Source organism: Cornus florida, unplaced genomic scaffold (genome assembly GCF_030987335.1).
Source record: "Cornus florida cultivar Cherokee Brave unplaced genomic scaffold, ASM3098733v1 CherokeeBrave_3.0.0_Hap2_Chr04, whole genome shotgun sequence".
Taxonomy (NCBI): Eukaryota; Viridiplantae; Streptophyta; class Magnoliopsida; order Cornales; family Cornaceae; genus Cornus; species Cornus florida.
The window spans coordinates 37,387,484-37,408,068 of NW_026775574.1; the positions used below are offsets into that span (position 1 = coordinate 37,387,484).

Genomic DNA, 20,585 nt, shown 5'->3' on the forward strand with positions numbered 1-20,585 from the left:
TTAAGCTCATATCCAAACACATAAAAAAGCTAGAGAAATATACTACTTTCATTCATAAGCATGGAACATCAAACAAAAAGCATGGATTTTCCTCCCATCTAAGAAAGTAATGCAACTACACTACAACTAAGCTAGGGACATGAAAATTAAACTAATTAAACTAAAGAAGAGGCACAATCCATCAAGAAATGAGTATGAACCATCAAATAAATCACAAGAGTATTTTATTAAGCACCATGCCTTGAAAATCTCTATATTCATAGCATCAACATATATAGACATGCATCAATAACACAAAAACTAGAGATAAACACATGAACATCTATTCTAGCATACATAGACATATGGATAGAATGAAATGATCAATTAGAAATATTAAACGGCACAAATCATTGTATAAACAAGATTCATATATAAAACAAGTGTCAAAACAAGAATTACAACACAAATCCCCTCAAAATACAAAACATCAAGGTCTAGAAGACATGCTTAGGGCTAACTCTAACTCCAAGAAGATGTTTAGCCACTCATTGATGTAGTCCTCCAACCCTCAAGGGCCATCTCCATGGTGAGAATGATCGTCTTCTTGATGGAAACAATAGATGAATGGAAGAACTCCCAAATGATGTGTATATCTCTAATCTCTAGCCTCTCCTCTTCTCTATTGAATATGTGTCCAAGTATATATATAGAAATTACTCAAAATCCTTATATAGGTAGCTCAAGTGTCACACCCAATGGTCTGGACTCGTTCACTAAGGCCCCTTTCAATGATTGCAGCATGAGCCATCTTTTAAGAAAGATCTTTTTTGACCTCCAGAAGATGATGAGGAACTCCTTGGCTCAGAAGTACCATATCTTAGTACAATTGGTGCTCTTATGTATCTTGCAAATTGCACATGACTTGTCATTGCTTTTTCAGTCAACTTATTAGCAAAATACAGTTTTACATCAACCCGTAGACATTAGAATGGAATCAAACACATATTGCGATATCTTCGTGGACCAATTGATATGGGATTATTTTATTCAAAATAATCAAAATCCCAGTTAATTGGATATGTAGATGCCGGGTATTTCTCTGATCCACATCAAACTCGATCACAAACAGGGTATGTGTTTACTTGTGGTGGCACTGCTATCTCATAACACTCTATGAAACAGGCAATGATTGCCACTTCCTCAAATCATTCTGAAACACTCGCAATTCATGAGGCAAACAGGGAATGCATTGATTTGCGATCCATAATCTAACACATTAGAACAACATGTGGCCCCTCATCAATAACAGATAGCCCTATAATATTATATGAAGATAATGTCGCATGTATTGCACAGATGAAAGAGGGTTATATCAAAAGTGATAGGACCAAACACACCAATATTCTTTTTCGCACATAAACTCCAAAAGAATGGTGAAATTGATATTCAGCAAACACATTAATATAAAAATGTAGCAGACCTGTTCACTAAGGCACTACCAACCACGGCGTTCAAGAAATTGGTACACAACATTGGGATGCGGTAACTTAAAGATCTTTGGCATTGATGAGAAGGAGAACTTAAACAGGTATTGACATTTACTGTACTCTTTTTTTCTTTGCTCAAGTTTTGTCCCAATGGAATTTCCTGGCAAAATTTTAATGAGACAGTTTTAAACCATGCAATACTTTTTTCAGACACACAACAAATATTGTACTCTTTTTCCTTCGTTCAGGTTTTGTCCTAATGTGTTTTCCTGATAAGGTTTTAACAAGGCATGTTCTCAGTGTAGTATTGTGAACCCCAAGTGGGAGTGTTATATATATGGGCCCACAACTATATTCCTTTATATGCAAGTTGTAAATGATAGCACACAATTTAAGGAATATTACAAATGCACAATCAGTACGCAGACATTGGGAATATGAATACTGCAAATTGCATTTGTGATTTCTATGTTAGTTGAATTGTAATGATTACCATTGCAATCTTAGCTTCCTTTACAAGCACATTGTATTACTATAAATATCAGCTCATTCTGGTATTCTAAGTGTACGAAAAGCATAAGAGAAATAAAGAAAGTTTTTTTCTCTCTCTCTCTTAATTTATTGAGTTCTATTATTATATTTATAACATTAATGAATTTTTGTCTAGGTTGAAAATAACTAGTGCATCTATTTATTAATCCAAAAACCATTAAGCAAGTGTTCAATGTGGGACAAAATACGAGAAGTTTTTACATAAATTAAGTAAATATTCAATGATCATTGATAGAAACTATTTAAAAATTTCTCATAAAATACCAAATTAGAAAAGGAGAAATATGCCAAACTTCACCTACTTTAAGCCAAACTTCACCAAATTTTAACAATGTAATTGCTCACATTATATTATTCAATTTCATTTTTGGTAAGTGACTCCCTCCTGTTATAATTAACATATTTTTTCTTGTCTATATATATATATATATATATATATATATATAATCCAGGGCGTAAGAGAACTACAAATAAGGAAAAGAGATAAATCTACTATAATTCAATTTTTTTCATTCAAGTGTATCCATACAATACAACATTACTACTTTTTATAAGGGATGATGCCAACTAAGGCAGTTATATGCACCAATCATATTAGGTTTCTTCGTCACTTCAACTTTAGGCACCATCAATACCTTTTTCAAGTTGCCTTCCAATTCACAATCCAAATGCATGTACTGATAATGCATTAAAAATGTGGAGCCCACATATTATAACACTCCCCCTTGGGGTCCACAATGCTATACTAAGAATATGCCTCATCAAAACCTTGTGAGGAAAACTTATTGGGACAAAACCTGAGCGAAGGAAAAATAGTACAATATTCTTCTGTGTCTAAAAAAAGTATTGCATGGGTTAGAACTGCCTCATTAAAACCTTGCCAGGAAAACCCATTGAGACAGTAAATGTTAATACCTTTTTAAGTACTCCCCCTCATTAGTGCCAAAGATCTTTAAGTTGTCGCATTCCAATATTGTGTACCAATTTCTTGAATGCAGTGGTTGGCAGTGCCTTAGTGAACAGGTCTGCTAAATTTTTACATGAACGTATTTGATGATATCAATTTCACCATTCTTTTGGTGTTCATATGCGTAAAAGAATTTTGGTGAGATGTGTTTGATCCTATCACTTTTGATATAACCCTTTTTCATTTATGTAATGCATGCGACATTATCTTCATATAATATTGTGGTGGTATCTGTTATTGATGAGAGGCCACATGTTGATATAATGTGTTGGATTATGGATCATAACCAAATGCATCCCTTGCTGGCCTCATGAATTGTGAGTATCTTAGAATGATTTGAAGTGGTAATCATTGTCTATTTCATAGAGCGCCTTGAGATATCAGTGCCACCACAAGTAAACACATACCCTGTTTGTGATCAAGCTTGATGTGGATCAGAGAGATAACCAGCATTTGCATATCCAATTAATTGGGGTTTTGATTTTTTTGAATAAAACAATCCCATATCAATTGTACCATAAAGATATCGCAATATGTGTTTGACTCCATTCCAATGTTTACGGGTTGGTGTAGAACTATATCTTGCTAATAAGTTGACTGAAAAAGCAATGTTAGGTCGTGTGCAATTTACAACATACATAAGAGCACCAATTGTACTAAGATATGGTACTTCCGGACCAAAAAGTTCCTCATCATCTTCTGGAGGTCGAAAGAGATCTTTCTTAACATCAAGTGATTGAACAACCATTGGTGAGCTCAAAGGATGAGCTTTATCCATATAAAAACACTTTAGAACTTTCTTTGTATATGTTGACTGGTGGATATGTATTCTTTTTAATAAATGTTCTATTTTTCATCCCAGACAAAAAGTTGTCTTTCTGAAATCTTTCATCTTGAATTCTTTCTTTAAATAAATGGCAGTCTTTTAGAGTTCTTCAGAGGTTCCCACCAGATTCAAATCATCAACATATACTGTAATAATAACAAAACCCGATTCTGTTTTGTTAATATAAATGCATTGACAAAGATGACTATTTCTTTTATTAAGTACTCGCTGAGGCAATTGTACCACATGCGCCCAGATTGCTTCAATCCATACAAGGATCGTTGTAATTTTATTGAGTACATACTATGTGGTTTTGTTTCTGACATTGTAAAACCGTCAGGAATCTTCATGTAAATATCATTATCTAGTGATCCATATAAGTATGTTGTTACCACGTCCATTAGATGCATATGCAATATTTCTATGACTGCCAAATGTATTATGAATCTAAAAGTGTTTGTATCCATTACTGGAGAGTATGTTTCATCATAATCAATACCAGGTCTTTATGAGAAACCTTGAGTTACCAGTCGAGTTTTGTATATCACAATTTTATTTTTCTCATTACGTTTGCGTACAAATACCTACTTGTATCCAACAGGCTCAACACCCTCGGGTGTTTGGATGACTGGTCCAAATACTTCTCGTTTAGCTAATGAACTTAGCTCTGCCTATATTGCTTTTTTCCATTTCGGCCAATCATTTCTTCGTCGACATTCTTCGATGTTTTGAGATTCCAGATCCTCATTTTCAATATCAAGAGCAACGAAATATGAGAACATGTTGTCAACAATAATTTCATTTCTATTCCATCTTTTTTCATAATTTAGTGAGATCTCATCATTTTCAAGTACCATTGTTTCATCAAGGGCATGTGCCTCAAGGGCCACATTATCATCATTTACTGTCTTTGCCTCTTTAAGACTTATCATTTCATTAGTTTTAGGTACCTGGGCCTCATCAAGGTTTATAATTCCAGATTTATCAATAATTTCTATTACTCTTTTTGTGGCCTTTTCAAGAGCACCAATTTTTCTTTGTGTTTTCCTCTTGCGAGGAACAACATCTTTTGCACTAACTGGTTTTCCACGTTTCAGGTGTATTCTAGATGCATTTGCTCCAACAATGACAGATTGTCCCACTGGGACATCAATTTTTGCTGGAACATTTGCAGCTAGTACATGTGATTTTATTACTTTCTTTGTACCAGTAAATGCATCAGGTAATTGATTTACAATATTTTACAAATGAATAATCCTCTGATCTTCTTTTTCACATTGATTAGTGCGAAGATAAAAATGAGATAATGTTAAGGCATTCTAAGTGATCTCATTATACTTTTCATAAATTTTCTTTTCTCCCTCTAATGGTGGGAAAACAACCTCATCAAAATGACAGTCGGCAAATCGTGTTTTAAGTACATCACCTATCAAGAGCTCAAGATATCTAATGATAGAAGGAGAATCAAAACCAATATATATTCCAAGTTTACGTTGAGGACACATGTTAGTACTTTGTGGTGGTGTAATAGGAACATATACGGCACAACCAAAAACTTGTATGTGAGAGATATTTGGCTGTTGTCCAAACATAAGTTATAATGGTGAAAATTTATAGTAAGCAGTTAGTCGTATGCAAACTAATGATGCAACATGTAATATGGCATGTCCCTAAGCAGAAACGGGTAATTTTGTTTGCATAAGTAAAGGTCGACCAATTAACTAAAGTCTTTTAATAAAATATCCTGCCAAACTATTTTGAGTATGAGTGTATGCAACAAGATGTTCAACACTAATTCCAACTGACATGCAATAGTTATCAAAAGTTTGAGAAGAAAATTTAGCCGCATTATCAAGACGGATTGTCTTAATTAGACAATTAGGAAAGTGTGCCCGCAATTTGATAATTTGAGTAAGGAGTCTAGTAAATGCAACATTATGAGTATAAAACAAACAAACATGTGACCACCGTGTTGAAACATCAATTAAGACCATAAAATAACGAAAATGGTTTGCAGGGTGGATAAATTGGCCCACATATATCCTCGTGAATTCGTTGTAAAAAGGTGGGGGATTTAACAATAACTTTTGAAAGGAATGGTCTAATAATCAGCTTGCCTTGTGAGTAGGTGGTACATAGATAATTATTTGGTAAGACAATTTTTTTATCCTTTAATGGGTGGCCATATGAATTTTCAATAATTTGACACATCAGTGTAGTCCCTAGGTGACCAAGTCGATCATGCCAAAGTATAAAAAGTTTTGGGTCACAAGATTTTTGGTGTATCACAACATTTGACTCAATTATCCTGATGGTTGTATAGTACAACCCAGAAGAGAAAACATAAAGTTTTTCAAGTATATGTTTTTTAGAAATAATGCAGAGATATTCCACATTTCTTTCATTCGTGGTCTCAATGTGATACCTATTATGAAGTAAGTCTTTAAAGCTCAACAAATTTCTTCGAGATCTAGTAGAATATAAGGCATTATCAATGTATATTATTGTCCCACGTAATAATACAGTATCGGCTTTTTTGGAGCATTCAATCAAACTTGTGGGACCTAAAATTATACTAACACTAGCCTTAGTCAATGTTAAGTGGGAAAAATATTTTTTATTTCGAAGAATTGTGTGTGTTGTTCCACTGTCTGCAAGGTATATATCATCGCCATTAACTAATGCATTTGATAGATCCATGCCTATATATATATCATGCAAACTTCATATTTAGACTTTATGACAATAGAAACTTTAATATGAGGATAACAAACAAAACTTTTAATTCAAATGTAACTAAATAAAATTTCAGTATAAGCACAACAATAAAAACAAACAACAACAACAATAACAACAAAACATAGATTAATGATGACATGATAAAAGAAAGTAGAATTTAATTAGTGTGGACATTTCCATCACCAATCAAGTGGTCAATTTTTCCGTCACTATCCTCAAAGAAATCTGATATGTCCAGATTTGTGATATTCACTGGCTCATTGAAATCAGTGAAATTCATTTTTATCTTTTTCCTTTTTTTCTTCAGTGAGGCTTGGTATAGATCGGCCAAGTGTTTAGGCGTACGACATATACTTTGTCAATGCCCTGTCATTCCACACCGATAACAAACAGTTGCATATGTCTTTAAAGTTTAGGCCATACCATTCATCTTTTCATTATAATCCCTTTTTATGGGGATATGGTGTGAATCTCTGATTGTTAGAATTTGAGGATTGATAATCTTCACGGTAATATGAATGATTTCTTCTACAATCATATTCGCCATTATGACCATTTCGATTACCACGACCATATTCATTGTCATTTCGACCACCACGGCCATATTCACTACCACGCCCACGTCCACGTCTACGTCCATGTCCTCGTCCTCGAAGCGAGGCAACGTATGTTTTAAGGATCGGTGTTGATCTAGTTGGACGGGACTGGTGGTTTTTTAACAAAATCTCACAAGTAAACATGATATTAGCTCTGAATATTTTTCAAATCGACGCTTTCGATATTGTTGCTATAAAAGCACATTCGAGGCGTGAAATGTGGTATATGTTTTTTCCAATAGGAGCTCATCAGTGACAATATCACCACATGATTTTAGCGTAGAGCTGATGTTAAATAGAGTAGAGTTGTATTCAGCGACAGTTTTGAAATCTTGCAACCGCAGTTCCTGCCAATCGGCTTGAGCTTTTGAGAGGATAACAGTTTTCTGATGATCATATCTTTATTTCAAAATTTTCCACAAATACAGTGGATCTCTTTCAGTGAGGTATTATGTTTTTAACTCTTCACTAATATGGCGACGACGAAAAATCATTGCCTTTGCCTTATCTTGTGACGATGCATCATTTTATTCTTAAATTGTAATTCCAAGACCGATGGCATCTAAATAGATCTAAGCATCTACAATCCAAGATAAATAATTGTTGCCAGAAATGTCCAGGGCCACGAATTCCAGAATAATCAGATGTAATAACAATATAAGAACACAATTTTAGCATAGTATAAAAATAAGCGTATATCTTAATAATAAAATGACATTAAGTGAAATAACAAGATAATATGAGCTATTATAATTTAAGCAATAAAGACGGTAAAACCGACCATTAAATCATTAAATGATAAAGGCGGTTAAACCGACCATTAAATAATAAAGGTAATTAAACCAACCATTAAATTATTAAATAATAAAGGCGGTAAAATCAACCATAAATTATTAAATAATAAAGGCAGTAAAACCGACCATTAAATAATAAATATGGTAAAACCAATCATATTGTAAGCACATATATCACATAAGCAGACAAATTAATTAATGAACAATAATAAATAAATAAAATTTTCTTACCCTTTGGAGTGAGAAATGCAATATTCTTCAGTAAAGCAAGCAAATCCAACAATCTATCAAAACTAATATCACAAGATGATATAATGAGTTGAGATAGAAAGAGAGAAATAGAGATTCTTTTTCAAGTCTCAGATGGTTAGAGCTCGGACTGATAACGTGTTATAAAAGTAAAAGAAATATAATCTAGGGCGAAATAGAACTGCAATCTACAAACAAGGAAGAGAGAGAACTCTACTATGATTCAAGTTTTTTCATTTAAGTGTATCCATACAATACAACATTACTACTGTTTATAGGGGATGATGCGACTAAGGCAGTCATATGCACCAATCATATTAGCTTCCTTCGTCACTTCAGCTTTAGGCGCCATCATTACCTTTTTCAAGTTGCCTTCCAATCCACAATCCAAATGCATGTACTGACACTGCATTAAAAATGTAGAGCTCACATATTATAATAATACATATGTACTTATATCCTATAAAAAAGAGAAAATGGCAAAATCCGCTAAGCTATTTCTTGTCGTTGCTAAAAATAGCCGGCCGTGTAACTTATGAGTGGCAATATTTGATACGATAGGCTAACACGACTTGATATAAGAGGGTTTGGGTTTGGGCTAATCGTGTTGACACGAATTGACCCGTTAACTAAGTGTATCGTGTATCTGTTTGACCATGCTAACACGATTAAACAGGATTAACCCGATTAACTAAACGTGTCAAATCAACATATTGTATTCGTGCAAAAATGATCTATTTAACTAAACGTGTAAAATAAATATATTATTTTTTATCAAAAATAATTTAAACATGTCTTTTTGTGTCGTGTCAAATCTGAATTCATTTATTAAACGGGTTAGACATGACGTATCGTATAACCGGTATTGTATTATATTTGTGTCAAGAGATTTTAACATGATTAACAATGGTGTCCTTTTTGTGTCAACTCCAATGACATCCCTGTCATAATCGTATTGACACCAAATGGCCACCACAACTATAACTGGTTCATGTATTAAAATTTAAAACTGGAAACATTACTGAGACTGGAGAGTGGTGGTGGAGACTAGAGTGAGAAACTGAGGAGAGAGAGAGAGGAAATGTCGGGTAAAGAAGGGGAGGTGGTGTGCGTAACAGGAGGTAGTGGGTATATCGGTTCGTGGCTGGTCCGTCTCCTCCTCGAACGCGGCTACACCGTTCACGCCACCGTCAAAGATCTCAGTTACACTCTCTCTTTACCCTTTCCCATTTCCACATATCAATTCAATTGTATTTCCTAATTCCATTTTCCTCTCTCTCTCTCTCTCTCTCTCTCTCTTTTTTCTGTTTTTTCTTTTTTTTTCTTCTCTTAGAGGATGAAAAAGAAACTAAGCATATCGAAGCCCTGGAAGGTGCACAATCGCGTCTCCATCTCTTCCAGATCGATCTCCTCCACTACGACTCTATTGTCGCCGCCGTCGCTGGCGCCAACGGCGTCTTCCACCTCGCATCTCCCTGTATTGTCGATCAAGTTCATGATCCTGAGGTTCGTGCCCAATTCAATGTACACACGTCTGATATATATATATTCAGTTTTTTGCTATGACTGGCAGAAGGAGCTATTGGACCCGGCGATTAAGGAGACCAACAATGTACTCAATGCGGCAAAAGAGCTGGGGGTCCGGCGAGTGGTGGTGACCTCATCCGTATCCGCGATCACTCCGAGCTGGTACTGGCCAGCCGATGTAGTCAAGGATGAAAATTGCTGGACAGATATTGATTACTGCAAGACAAAAGGAGTGAGTCTCTTGCGTTTTCTTAGATGTTCACCTTTTTTTTTTCTTCTCCCAAATTTGTTTGAGTATTTGCTTATTTGGTATTAATGACTTCGATCTCCTCTAGAGGGAGGATTATTCATAACCCATAACCAACTGTATTATGATAAGTAATTAAATGATCATATTTCACCACAAGTTATTGTACTTAACACTAACATTACTATTTGGTTTGCCATCAAAATCATTCACAGTGCTCCTCATGGCAATCACCCAAATTCAGAGAAGCAATAATTTCCAATAGTTACTGATAAAATTTTGTAATAGATTACCATGACGTCTATAATTTTCCTTTTAAGCTATGTATCGTGTATGGAGAAATTATTGCATGGTCCGAGACTACATGGTTCCGGTGAATCACAACTCGGTACTTAAGCAAAAATCTAATTAAAAATTGACACATTTGCTTGCTTGTCGAGTTGTGATTAACGAAGCTACTTTGACTTTTGAATTCGCCCGGTCAGCACCTAAAGAAAGAAGAGAGTTCAGATTAAGGTGAGTTGGATCTTGACTGATCCTTGATGCCTTATGCATCACAGGTGGGCGTCGCTTCGGTGAACTGTTATGGGACCTATCCTGCCTCCAGCACTTAATGCAAGCATGTTAATGATTCTTCGCCTTCTTCAGGGTATTGCACAAATTTGAATAAGCTATTGTAGTTTATATTGAAGCATGCTGCACTTTAAGACGTGCGTAAATATATCTTTGTAGTATTCTTTTGCTTGAGTCCATTACAACAGAACTCGTGCATTACAACAGATTATTATCTGTTCAATTGATATTTGTGAATTTTCAGCTTTAGACCAATATATGTTTCTTCATGTTGAACTGGGGATCTTAAAGGAGTATTTGGCATTTAAAGTAATAGGGCTGTTGCAAAGTGCACCCCTCGCCACTCCCCAAGGAAATTGCTTTTATATTTTATTTTGCCTCACAAGGGAAATAAAGTGAAAATCTTGTTTGTTTCAAGCTAATTTATTAATTCTGTCATTGTTCACTTTGTAATTGAACTTCAAGCAGACATTAAACTTACCCTGTATACTATTCTGGATGCATTTGAGACTTTGAGTGGCGGTAAATTGAGTATTTCCATTCCATTGAACTATTTCATTAAACTCTTTCCGGGCTATGCTTAAGGTTTTACACACTATTAGTCCTAAGCCTGGAAATTTGAAAAGAGTTACTTAAGTTGACAACTGGCATGATAGCATGTGTGCATGTCACTTCCATAAATTCTCGTGTTCCTCATTTTTTGTAATTAGTGGCATAAGATTGCATTTTGAGGATTTATTTTCCTTTCTCCTGGCTCAAACTTCTTAATGAACTGTGTAGTTTCCTTAGAATAGATTTGCCTCTCTGTCTTGCCAGTTTCCTCTCAACTCTTGATCATCTAGTGTAGTAAGTATTAAACATTGTAGTCCTGAAGCTTGTCCAGTGCTTCACATTCATTTTTAGATGCTGACAGTTTTCAATCTCTACCAAAAACATTACTCAGACATTTTGGAATTCCAAACTTATAATTTTTAGAACTAACCCAAGAATTCAAATTGCATTTTGGCCAGGCTGCACACAAATATATGAGGATGTTTTTATGGGGTCTGACCATGTTAAACATGTGGCCCTAGCACACATATTAGTGTATGAAAACACGTCAGCAACTGCAAGCCACTTGTGTGTGGAAGCTATATCTCATTATGGCGACTTTGCTGCAAAAGTTGCAGAACTTTGCCCTGAATATAAAGTGCCCAGGTAATGTGTTTTAACTCTCCATGCTTGCTTTTTAAAATTTTTTTTATTGTGTTTTTGATTGCTTATTTATTCATTTTTATAGTTAGAACTATTTACGTATCTTGCGGCTGTGGAACTAATGATAATTATATGCTGGCATGTGATACCCCCGGATTTTCGAATGCGGGTTGGCAAGGCCCACGCCCGAATACCCGAGGAGATCAAAACAAATTAATAATAAACGAACATAGAGTACAAAAGAATAAAGAAGAATAAATAAAATCCTGATAAGAAACTAAAATGATAATTTAATAATAAATCTCATAATATATTTCCATTAATTAATAAACTCTTCTGGTAAAACTGATCCTCCAAAATACAACTCGGGAATCCATACTGTGTGGACCCCAAGAAAATCCAAACTAAACAAATGACAGTAATCTAAAACAGGAAATTGAATCATAAAGGAACTCCTATGTAGCATCGGAAGAATGAAGTAGACTGATCCCCACTCAGCACAAACAACCTCTACTCGTGACGAACACCTGAAAAATAATGGTGGGTCAGGCTCACAAACAAATTCTACTCTACTACAGTCCAAGCAGAGATCCGATACACGTATACATCCTAGTCAATCCAACAGTAACTAGTAGTCCGTATATATATATATACACATACTAAAGGGACCCCACTAGACTATAGGGTTGTCTCAACCTGAATAGTAGGCAACATGCAAAACGCACATATAGTGGGCATGAGTACCTAAACCTACCAGGGTACACAACTACACTATATCTAGCTACACATCCCTGGCGATGTACACGCCCTAACCATTGATCCTGAGACTCAAGCTCATATCATGGCACCATACTTATATATATATAATCTAGTAACCATCCTATCCAGTATAAATTAATCCTCTATAAGTCATTCAACTTGTTCAGCTGACCTGACTTGAATATAAGTAGGATTTAACATTTTAGTTAATCCATTCTCTTATATAATAAATTAATCCTCCATAAGTCATTCAACTTGTTCAGCTAACCTGACTTAAATATAAGTAGGACTTAATATTTTAGTTAATCCATTCCCTTATATAAAATAGATAGGACTTAATTGATCAGTTAATCCATCCCTAGAATGCCACCGTCTCATACCGGTGCATTAAACCACACAATCCAACAATTGATGTAACAATTAAGGAAATACATCAAACATTTCATAAATAATTATGATAAATATGATATCAAGTTATAACATAATAGGAATGACTTATTATTTCTTTAAACTTCCTATTTCATATGTCCTAGACAAACTGAATCTTATACATGATGATATTTTATTATACCGTTAAATAAGGATTCTCTATATCCAATTCATCCTACACATTTAATCTCAATTGCTAAAACATTTTAAAAGATTAAATCCATTCGTTTGTTTAAAACATTCAAATAGCAAGCATCATTATGATTGAGTCTATTTAAATTTATTAAAACCCAAACCTAGTCCCTATTTAATGTTCAGGAATCCTAAGCATGTTTCTACATTCCATCATTCCACAGATATGAAAAATACATAATTTAAACATGTAAAAATTCACATAAGAAATCAAATCAAAATCATGCATTTTATCAATTCATAACACAAGAACAGATATGAACCAATTTCATAAAACTTATGTTCTAACCCAATTAAACATGCATAATTATTTAATTTTATGTGTTTAATAAATCCTAGAATTTCCTAGGCATGTACAGAAACACGAATCAAAGGGAAAGAGATAGAAGAAGAACTTGCTTTAACACTATCTCTCTCTCTCTAACACTATCTCTCTAATATATATCACGTGAATATTTTTAACCCCCTTTTACAACCTATAGCTATATATTTATAGGCTAAATAAAATAACCCTAACCTTTTTCCCAATCTAAGTTAACTAAAAAAAATGAAAATAAAAATATTAAAAAGATAAATAAAATATGTTCCGTATGTAATTTATGTATATGTTTATTAAATAAATAAATTATACACATTCCATTATTTATTAATGGATTATCCAATAATATTTAAGTTAGCATAATATTATAAAGTAACTTAAAACATAACACGTATCAAATCTATGTATATTTTTATTATTTAAATTAACATATACATCAGATTAAATATTACTACCCAAATTACCATAAAAGTAATTAATAAATTACTTTCTCTTTTATATATATATTAAAAAGGTAAGTAAAATATGTTACGTATATAATTTAAGTATATGTTTATTAAATAAATAAATTATACACATTTCATTATTTATTAATGGATTATCCAATAATACTTAAGTTACCATAATATTATAAAGTAACTTAAAACATAACACGTATCAAATTTATGTATATTTTTATTATTTAAATATAAAACATATACATCAGATTAAATATTACTACCCAAATTACCATAAAAATAATTAATAAATTACTTTCCTTTTTATATATGTATATAATATATATCTATATATATAGATACATTATCCATGGGTAATAATCCATACACATCCATCCTCCTATCCAAGTAGTCCATGGGACCCAATTGGTTGGCCCATTACTACTAACCATAACTATAAAAGAAAAATAAAATAAAATAATAAAAGAAAAGAAAATATTTAATTTACAATTAATCAAAACACCATTTAAGCACATAATCTAATTAAACAATTAACACATAGACAAATACAAATAATACATAGACACATAATCAAATAATCAAGTAATACCTAATTCAATTAAACACATAAGTAATTAGTCAAATAATAAATTAAATAATTAAAAAATACAATTAAAACAAATAAATAAATACCGAGACTATCTTTTTAAAATTAGGGATATTACATGGCATCTAAAACTCATAACTCTTCCATATGGTTTAATAGAAGGATAATCTTTATAAGGGTGCATAATGATTAATTTCTAGCTGTTTTTATGGCATTTTGAAAAAGTAAAAGGAAGTAATGTTCACAGTCCATAAAATTTTTTCCTCCCTTCACTATCTTATACGGTAATAGTAAGGTACAATGGGGAGTGGAGTACAGGATGATTTATTTGGGGTGTGAGTATTGTGTCCAAAAAAAAAAAAATGAAAAGAGATGCTAGTTATGGATTAGGAATATGTATTTTCTGTTATGTCTAAAGAGCATTGGCCCATATTATTAGGATGTAAGAAAAATAATCAAGTCAATAAATGGGTCACATATTGTAATATCATGCCAAAAAATCATATAGTCCAAAAGATCACATACCTCCAGCCATGAAATTAGTTCTGCAAAACAAAATGAGAAAATCTTGATACTTTCACGTGTATACAAGTCCTTATGCATATACTGATGGAGACAACATAGACATTTCTTTTCTTCACTTGCCACGCATGGGAGTACAATCCATCATGCATCCCCCATTTATTCGGATTAGATTATCGGTTATGAAACTACTCTATTAACATCCCAAAACCACCATTCTATATCTTTCCAATATAACTGAAGGGGCATGTCAGAATGTGTGTCAAAATGCCAACTTAAAAACAACTATAAAAGGATAGAATGTGTGTGGCAATATAGGCCACATCACACTTGACAAACAAACGTGTACAGTAACCAGTTCTGGTGGTTCCTACTTTTATTTCTTCTTATTAGACAAATATTTGGCGGTAGAGACTCTTAGGAGAAGACTGGTAAAAGTCGTCTTAATGTTTCTCTTGGTAAAGCTTAAAGCTGAGGATTTTAATCATTTCAATCGCTGCTTTATGCTGCAAGTGTTGGTATATTACAATTCTATCTGGGCCTGCATACGTTCTCAAATTTCCTTACACTACTGTGCTTGATGGCTGGCTTAACTTCAATATGGTATTGTCGGATTTAAATATTCCTCAAATCTTATTGAGTGTTTTTCTATGGGTTGCCAAAGGATACCCACCCTGGACTGCTGAGGACCAAGGACGGATCTAAGAAGCTAATGGACTTGGGTCTGCAATTCATCCCCATGGAGCAAATAATCAAGGACTCTGTCGAGAGTTTAAAGAGCAAAGGGTTTATTTCTTGAATGAAACCTTCAAGCCTCCGCACACCTGGAATTGGTAAAGGCCAAGAACTTTGTGGGATAAAAGTATAACAATAAAAGATATTGGGTACATATTGATCAATGAGATATCCTTGTAATTTTGGGCTGGGGTTGTAACTGAACTAACCTGAGTTCGAAATTGTGTGTATTTTGTTATGTTTAATTAAGTTTATTATTGGTTTTGTGTAAATTTTTCTTTTCAAGTAGAGGTTGTGTTGAGCAGCTTTTAGAGATATTATAATGGAAAAGTTGTAAGCTAGTTGACTCTCTACCACTGTATTACATATTCTCGGGATGGTAATATTTGGTACCCCTTAATCGCCGGGCCCTTAATCATTAACCTGTCTTGTTGCAGAAAATTACAAATATTTCACCAAAGCAACTTATTTAATATTAAGATCGTGTAGAGTTTAGACATCAACTTGGTCCGGAGTGAATTAAATGGCCAAATGACGATTCAAGTCTAGTGGTTTGCATGTGTTTTCTTGCCAAGGAAATAAAAAAAACCCCAAATATTACCGTCCAAATGAGGTGTCAAAAGCTCGAGCTTAAACTTACATTTACTTATATTTTCCTTGGCTAATGAGTTTAAAGTTTGGAAACAAAATACACTAGTTGCTGGAGGTGCCTTATCGGCAAGGGGTAATCTCTTCTCTATGTATATTGATTTATTTTCTTTCTAGAAAGTGCATCTAAGCCTGGAACATGTGGTTAGTCACTGAATGTGCATATAAGAACACAACATCCTTGTAAAATTTTAGGATCTTTATATTATATCGATCGTACATGGTCCAAAGTTTAGGTATTGCCTACGCTTACTTGGGATGATGGTCAGGAAGTTTCTCGGAAAAACTATAGCACCTATGACGGCTTTTTTGTGTGGTTTAATATCAAGATTTTTAGTTTCACTTGACAGTCTTGTCAATTGTAATTTATGTTCTCTGATCCTCTTGAAGGTGATTCTAATTGTAATTTTTACCATCGAGTCTGCATATCAGCTATCTCCTCATATCATTGAACTAAATAGAAATCTTAATGACATATTGATAGTGACCTTTGAAATAATGACACCACTCTTCCTCGGACATTTGTTTGCGTGAGCATGATGCTTCTCTAAATAAACAAAGTCTCTTGGCTGTATTTTTTTTGTACTATTTCCATTTTCCTTCTACTCTCAGCAGAGGAAATTAAGGAAGTTCTTTGTTTTTATGATTTTGGGTAAAGTACAGCTATACCCCCTGAGATTTGGAAAAAGGACATTCAGAGGAAACTTATCTGTTTTTTGGACAAAGACACCCCTGAAGGTTTAAAAATGGACAAAGACACCCTTTTATATGAAAAATTAACCAAATTACCGTTTGACAGTTTAGGAGACTTTTTTAACTTTACAATTTAATAAATTGGACCAATCTACCCTCATGAATAATTTATGCATAAAGAAAATAAAAATAAAAACTTTATATTGTTCACTTTTTTTTTTTTTTTTTTTGTTATTTACTTTATAAATGTCCCAACTTCTTAAAAATGTAGACATCTAAAATGATTTTTTGATTCAATGCATATATTTCAAATAAATTATATTTTGTTATTACTTCTTTTCTTTTTCTTTTTTATTTTTAAATTAAGATGCTTAATTCTTTCATCTAAAAAAATTAAACCAATCTCTTTTCCTTAAAAAAAAAAAAATATGGTACCAGTATAACTTTATGCATTTTAAATTATATATCAAATATTATGCATTTCCTAATATAAAAGAAAATAGGTACTACTATAACTTTATGCATGCCTTTGTTTTTTTTTTTTTTTCTTTCCCCCTTTGTTTTATTATTTTTTTTCCCTTTTATGTTGGGAAATGCATAATATTTGAAATATAATTTAATATGCATAAAGTTATACTAGTACCATATTTTATATTTTTAAGGATTAGAGATTGGTTTAATTTTTTTAGATGAAAGAATTAAACATCTTAATTTAAAAATAAAAAAGGAAAAGAAAAGAAGTAATAACAAAATAAAATTTATTTGAAATATATGTATTGGATTAAAAAATCATTCTAGACATCCACATTTTTAAGAAGTTGGGACATTTATAAAGTAAATAGCAAAAAAAAAAAAAAAAAAAAGCGATTAATATAATTTTTTTTTTTTTTGTTACTTTTTTTTTTTTACGCATAAATTGTTTTTGAGGTTGATTTGTCCAATTTATTAAATTGTAAAGTTAAAAAAGTCTCATAAACCGTCAAAGGGTAATTTGGTCAATTCTCATGTAAAGGGGTGCTCTGTCCATTTTTAAACTTTCTAGGGGTATCTTTGTCCAAAAAAGAGGTAAGTTTTATTTGAATGTCTTTTTGTCAAACCTCAAGGGGTGTGACTGTACTTTACCCTATTATTATATATATGATGTATGCAACATTCAAATCACTGTTAAATTTTCAGTGGATTCGGTTGTTGATTCAATTATCTTGTTTATGCAACTGAAAGATTGCCAAATCTTTTGAAAAGAGTTTCTTGTAGTAATTTGATGGCTTCTTAACAAGTGTGGATGATTTTCTTAATGATGAAGACACTTCTGTACGTTCCTTCCTTATATTTTAGATTATTTGTAATGTTTATGTTTGGAACGACCCATAGGCAGCTTATCATCACCATCTAGTTAAAAAGGAAGCTTGCTTTGTCCCCCGGACACCCCAAGGAAGCTTGCTTGAGCAATTCAAAGTAAGTTATGTTGTGGAACCAGGAATGGAGAAATTAACCCAATTTAGGTTGGGATGGGATCAACGTATCAACTAACCTGAAACCGTGGATATAGATAATTATCAATTAAAAAGAAGATAGAGTTCATCAAATTCGATTTGTTTGGCTTATTGATAAAAATTACCTTGTATTACTTTTAAATAGTTTTCAATATTCTGTTATTTTTTTAGACAAACAGTGTGTGGACTGTTATTACCCAAGAATCCTCTCAACATGAGCTGAATTCGAGTATAGGTTGAGATATCGTTAGGAGATAGTACTGCTCGATTACATGTTTTCGTAATCAAAGATATGGAGTAGTTGAATCCCGAGGACTCGAATCCGGACACACTGTTAGGCCACTACATAATGCCCTAGTTAGATTTTGAGGATTTGTGTTTTAGTCGAATATAAACCACTTACCCAAGCTGGAGAAGGATGTAGGAATATTCTTATTGGATGAATATGTAACATGTACTTAGATGAACAGTTTCTGGGCATCACCTTAATCACTATATATTTGAGTGAAAAAGATGATCTCTACCAAAGTCTAAATCAATACCTATTTTTATTATTAAAAAAAAAATATTTTAATGCTGTGTTTGGAATGCTGGATTTGATGGGATTTGGATTTGGAAATATGATTTGTCTTGTTTGCAACCACAAAATTACAAATAGGATTTGATAATTATAGGATTTCAAATCCCTTTTACATTGCGTTTCAAATCCGGTCTAAAACGTCAAGATTTCACGGGATTTGACTGGATAAATATTTATTAATTATATGCTTCCTTAATTAACCCTCCACCCCTCCTTCTTATTAAACCCTATCGTTGTTTTAATGTGTGTGTGTATATATATATATACACATTAAAACAACGATAGGGTTTAATAAAAAAGTGTATATATATATATATATATACATAGATTTGTATACTTCAATATCTTATATTGCGTTTAACCGATTGATCCACTACCACTTTTGTATTCTTATACTGAAAAATTTACAATACAAAATTTTATAACCAAAACTCATAAATAAGTCATTTATATATATATATATATATATAAGCTAATATTGCCAATATTATCTTTAATAATTTTTTTTTTCTTTTAAAATAAATTTCATGGTTCAGAGTTTCATCACGTTGTCTTCTTCTTCTGTAACTTCGGAGTATATTTTGCAATAAAATAAATATTTCATTTATTATTTAAATGAGGACAAAAATGATATTATATTATTTTTATTCAAAATTCTATTTTAAATTTAATTTGTTCCAAACATATAAATAGAATTTGATTTTAATTCCAATTCTTATTCCTTTTCCAAATCCTAAAATAATTGATTGCCCATGTTACCTGTGGTGGACCTTCAACGTTATCCCTTTCATATGTATCTGGGAAAGCGGGTTGCGTTGAGCTGGGCATGAGCCTGCCCCTTTTGACGTAATGTCGAGGCAAGTTACATAGCATAGCAGCATAGAGTAAGCTGGCAGCCAATCAGTTGAATGCTTGGGACACATGGAATTGTGGTTATCTTCGTCTATGTTGATGACATCATTGCCATTGGTGAATTGATCATGCAACCATTGACCGGCTCAAGAAGCAGCTCCATCGGAGAGTCCCACGTCAAAGAAATGGAACCCTATTAATAATTTCTTGTAGAAGAAGTAGCCAGATCTCGTAAAAGCATTTTGATATCTTAGAGGAAGGGGCTCAAGCGAGTTAGGCCGTCGCCTAAGGTACCAGTCAATAAAAAGACTCCAAAATATTATAATTCTCTTGAATATGATAATATTGTAATTGTTTTCTTATTGAACACTCATTTTTAAAAAATTATTTCCTAAAATAACTTTTCTTTTTTTGTTTTTTTCGCTCTTTATCACCATTCACGTTTTTTTATTAAATTTTTACCAAGAAAAAAATTATTTATCTCCTAAAATATCTCATTTTTTAAATTTATCTCCTAAAATATTTCATTAATATTATATTTCTTTGTCTATCTTATACACACCAGTACTACATATATTTAATATTT

The 20,585-nt window shown here is 32.7% G+C and overlaps 1 protein-coding gene across 1 annotated transcript; it reads left to right on the forward strand.

Moving 5' to 3' along the window:
• Positions 1-9,238: 9,238 nt before the first annotated feature.
• LOC132304905 (cinnamoyl-CoA reductase 1-like) lies at positions 9,239-11,822 on the forward strand. Its single transcript, XM_059802606.1, has 5 exons — positions 9,239-9,394; positions 9,526-9,698; positions 9,766-9,976; positions 11,550-11,736; positions 11,819-11,822. The coding sequence occupies exons 1-5, from the start codon at positions 9,274-9,276 to the stop codon at positions 11,820-11,822; spliced, it is 696 nt and encodes a 231-aa protein (XP_059658589.1). The 5' UTR covers positions 9,239-9,273.
• Positions 11,823-20,585: the final 8,763 nt, after the last annotated feature.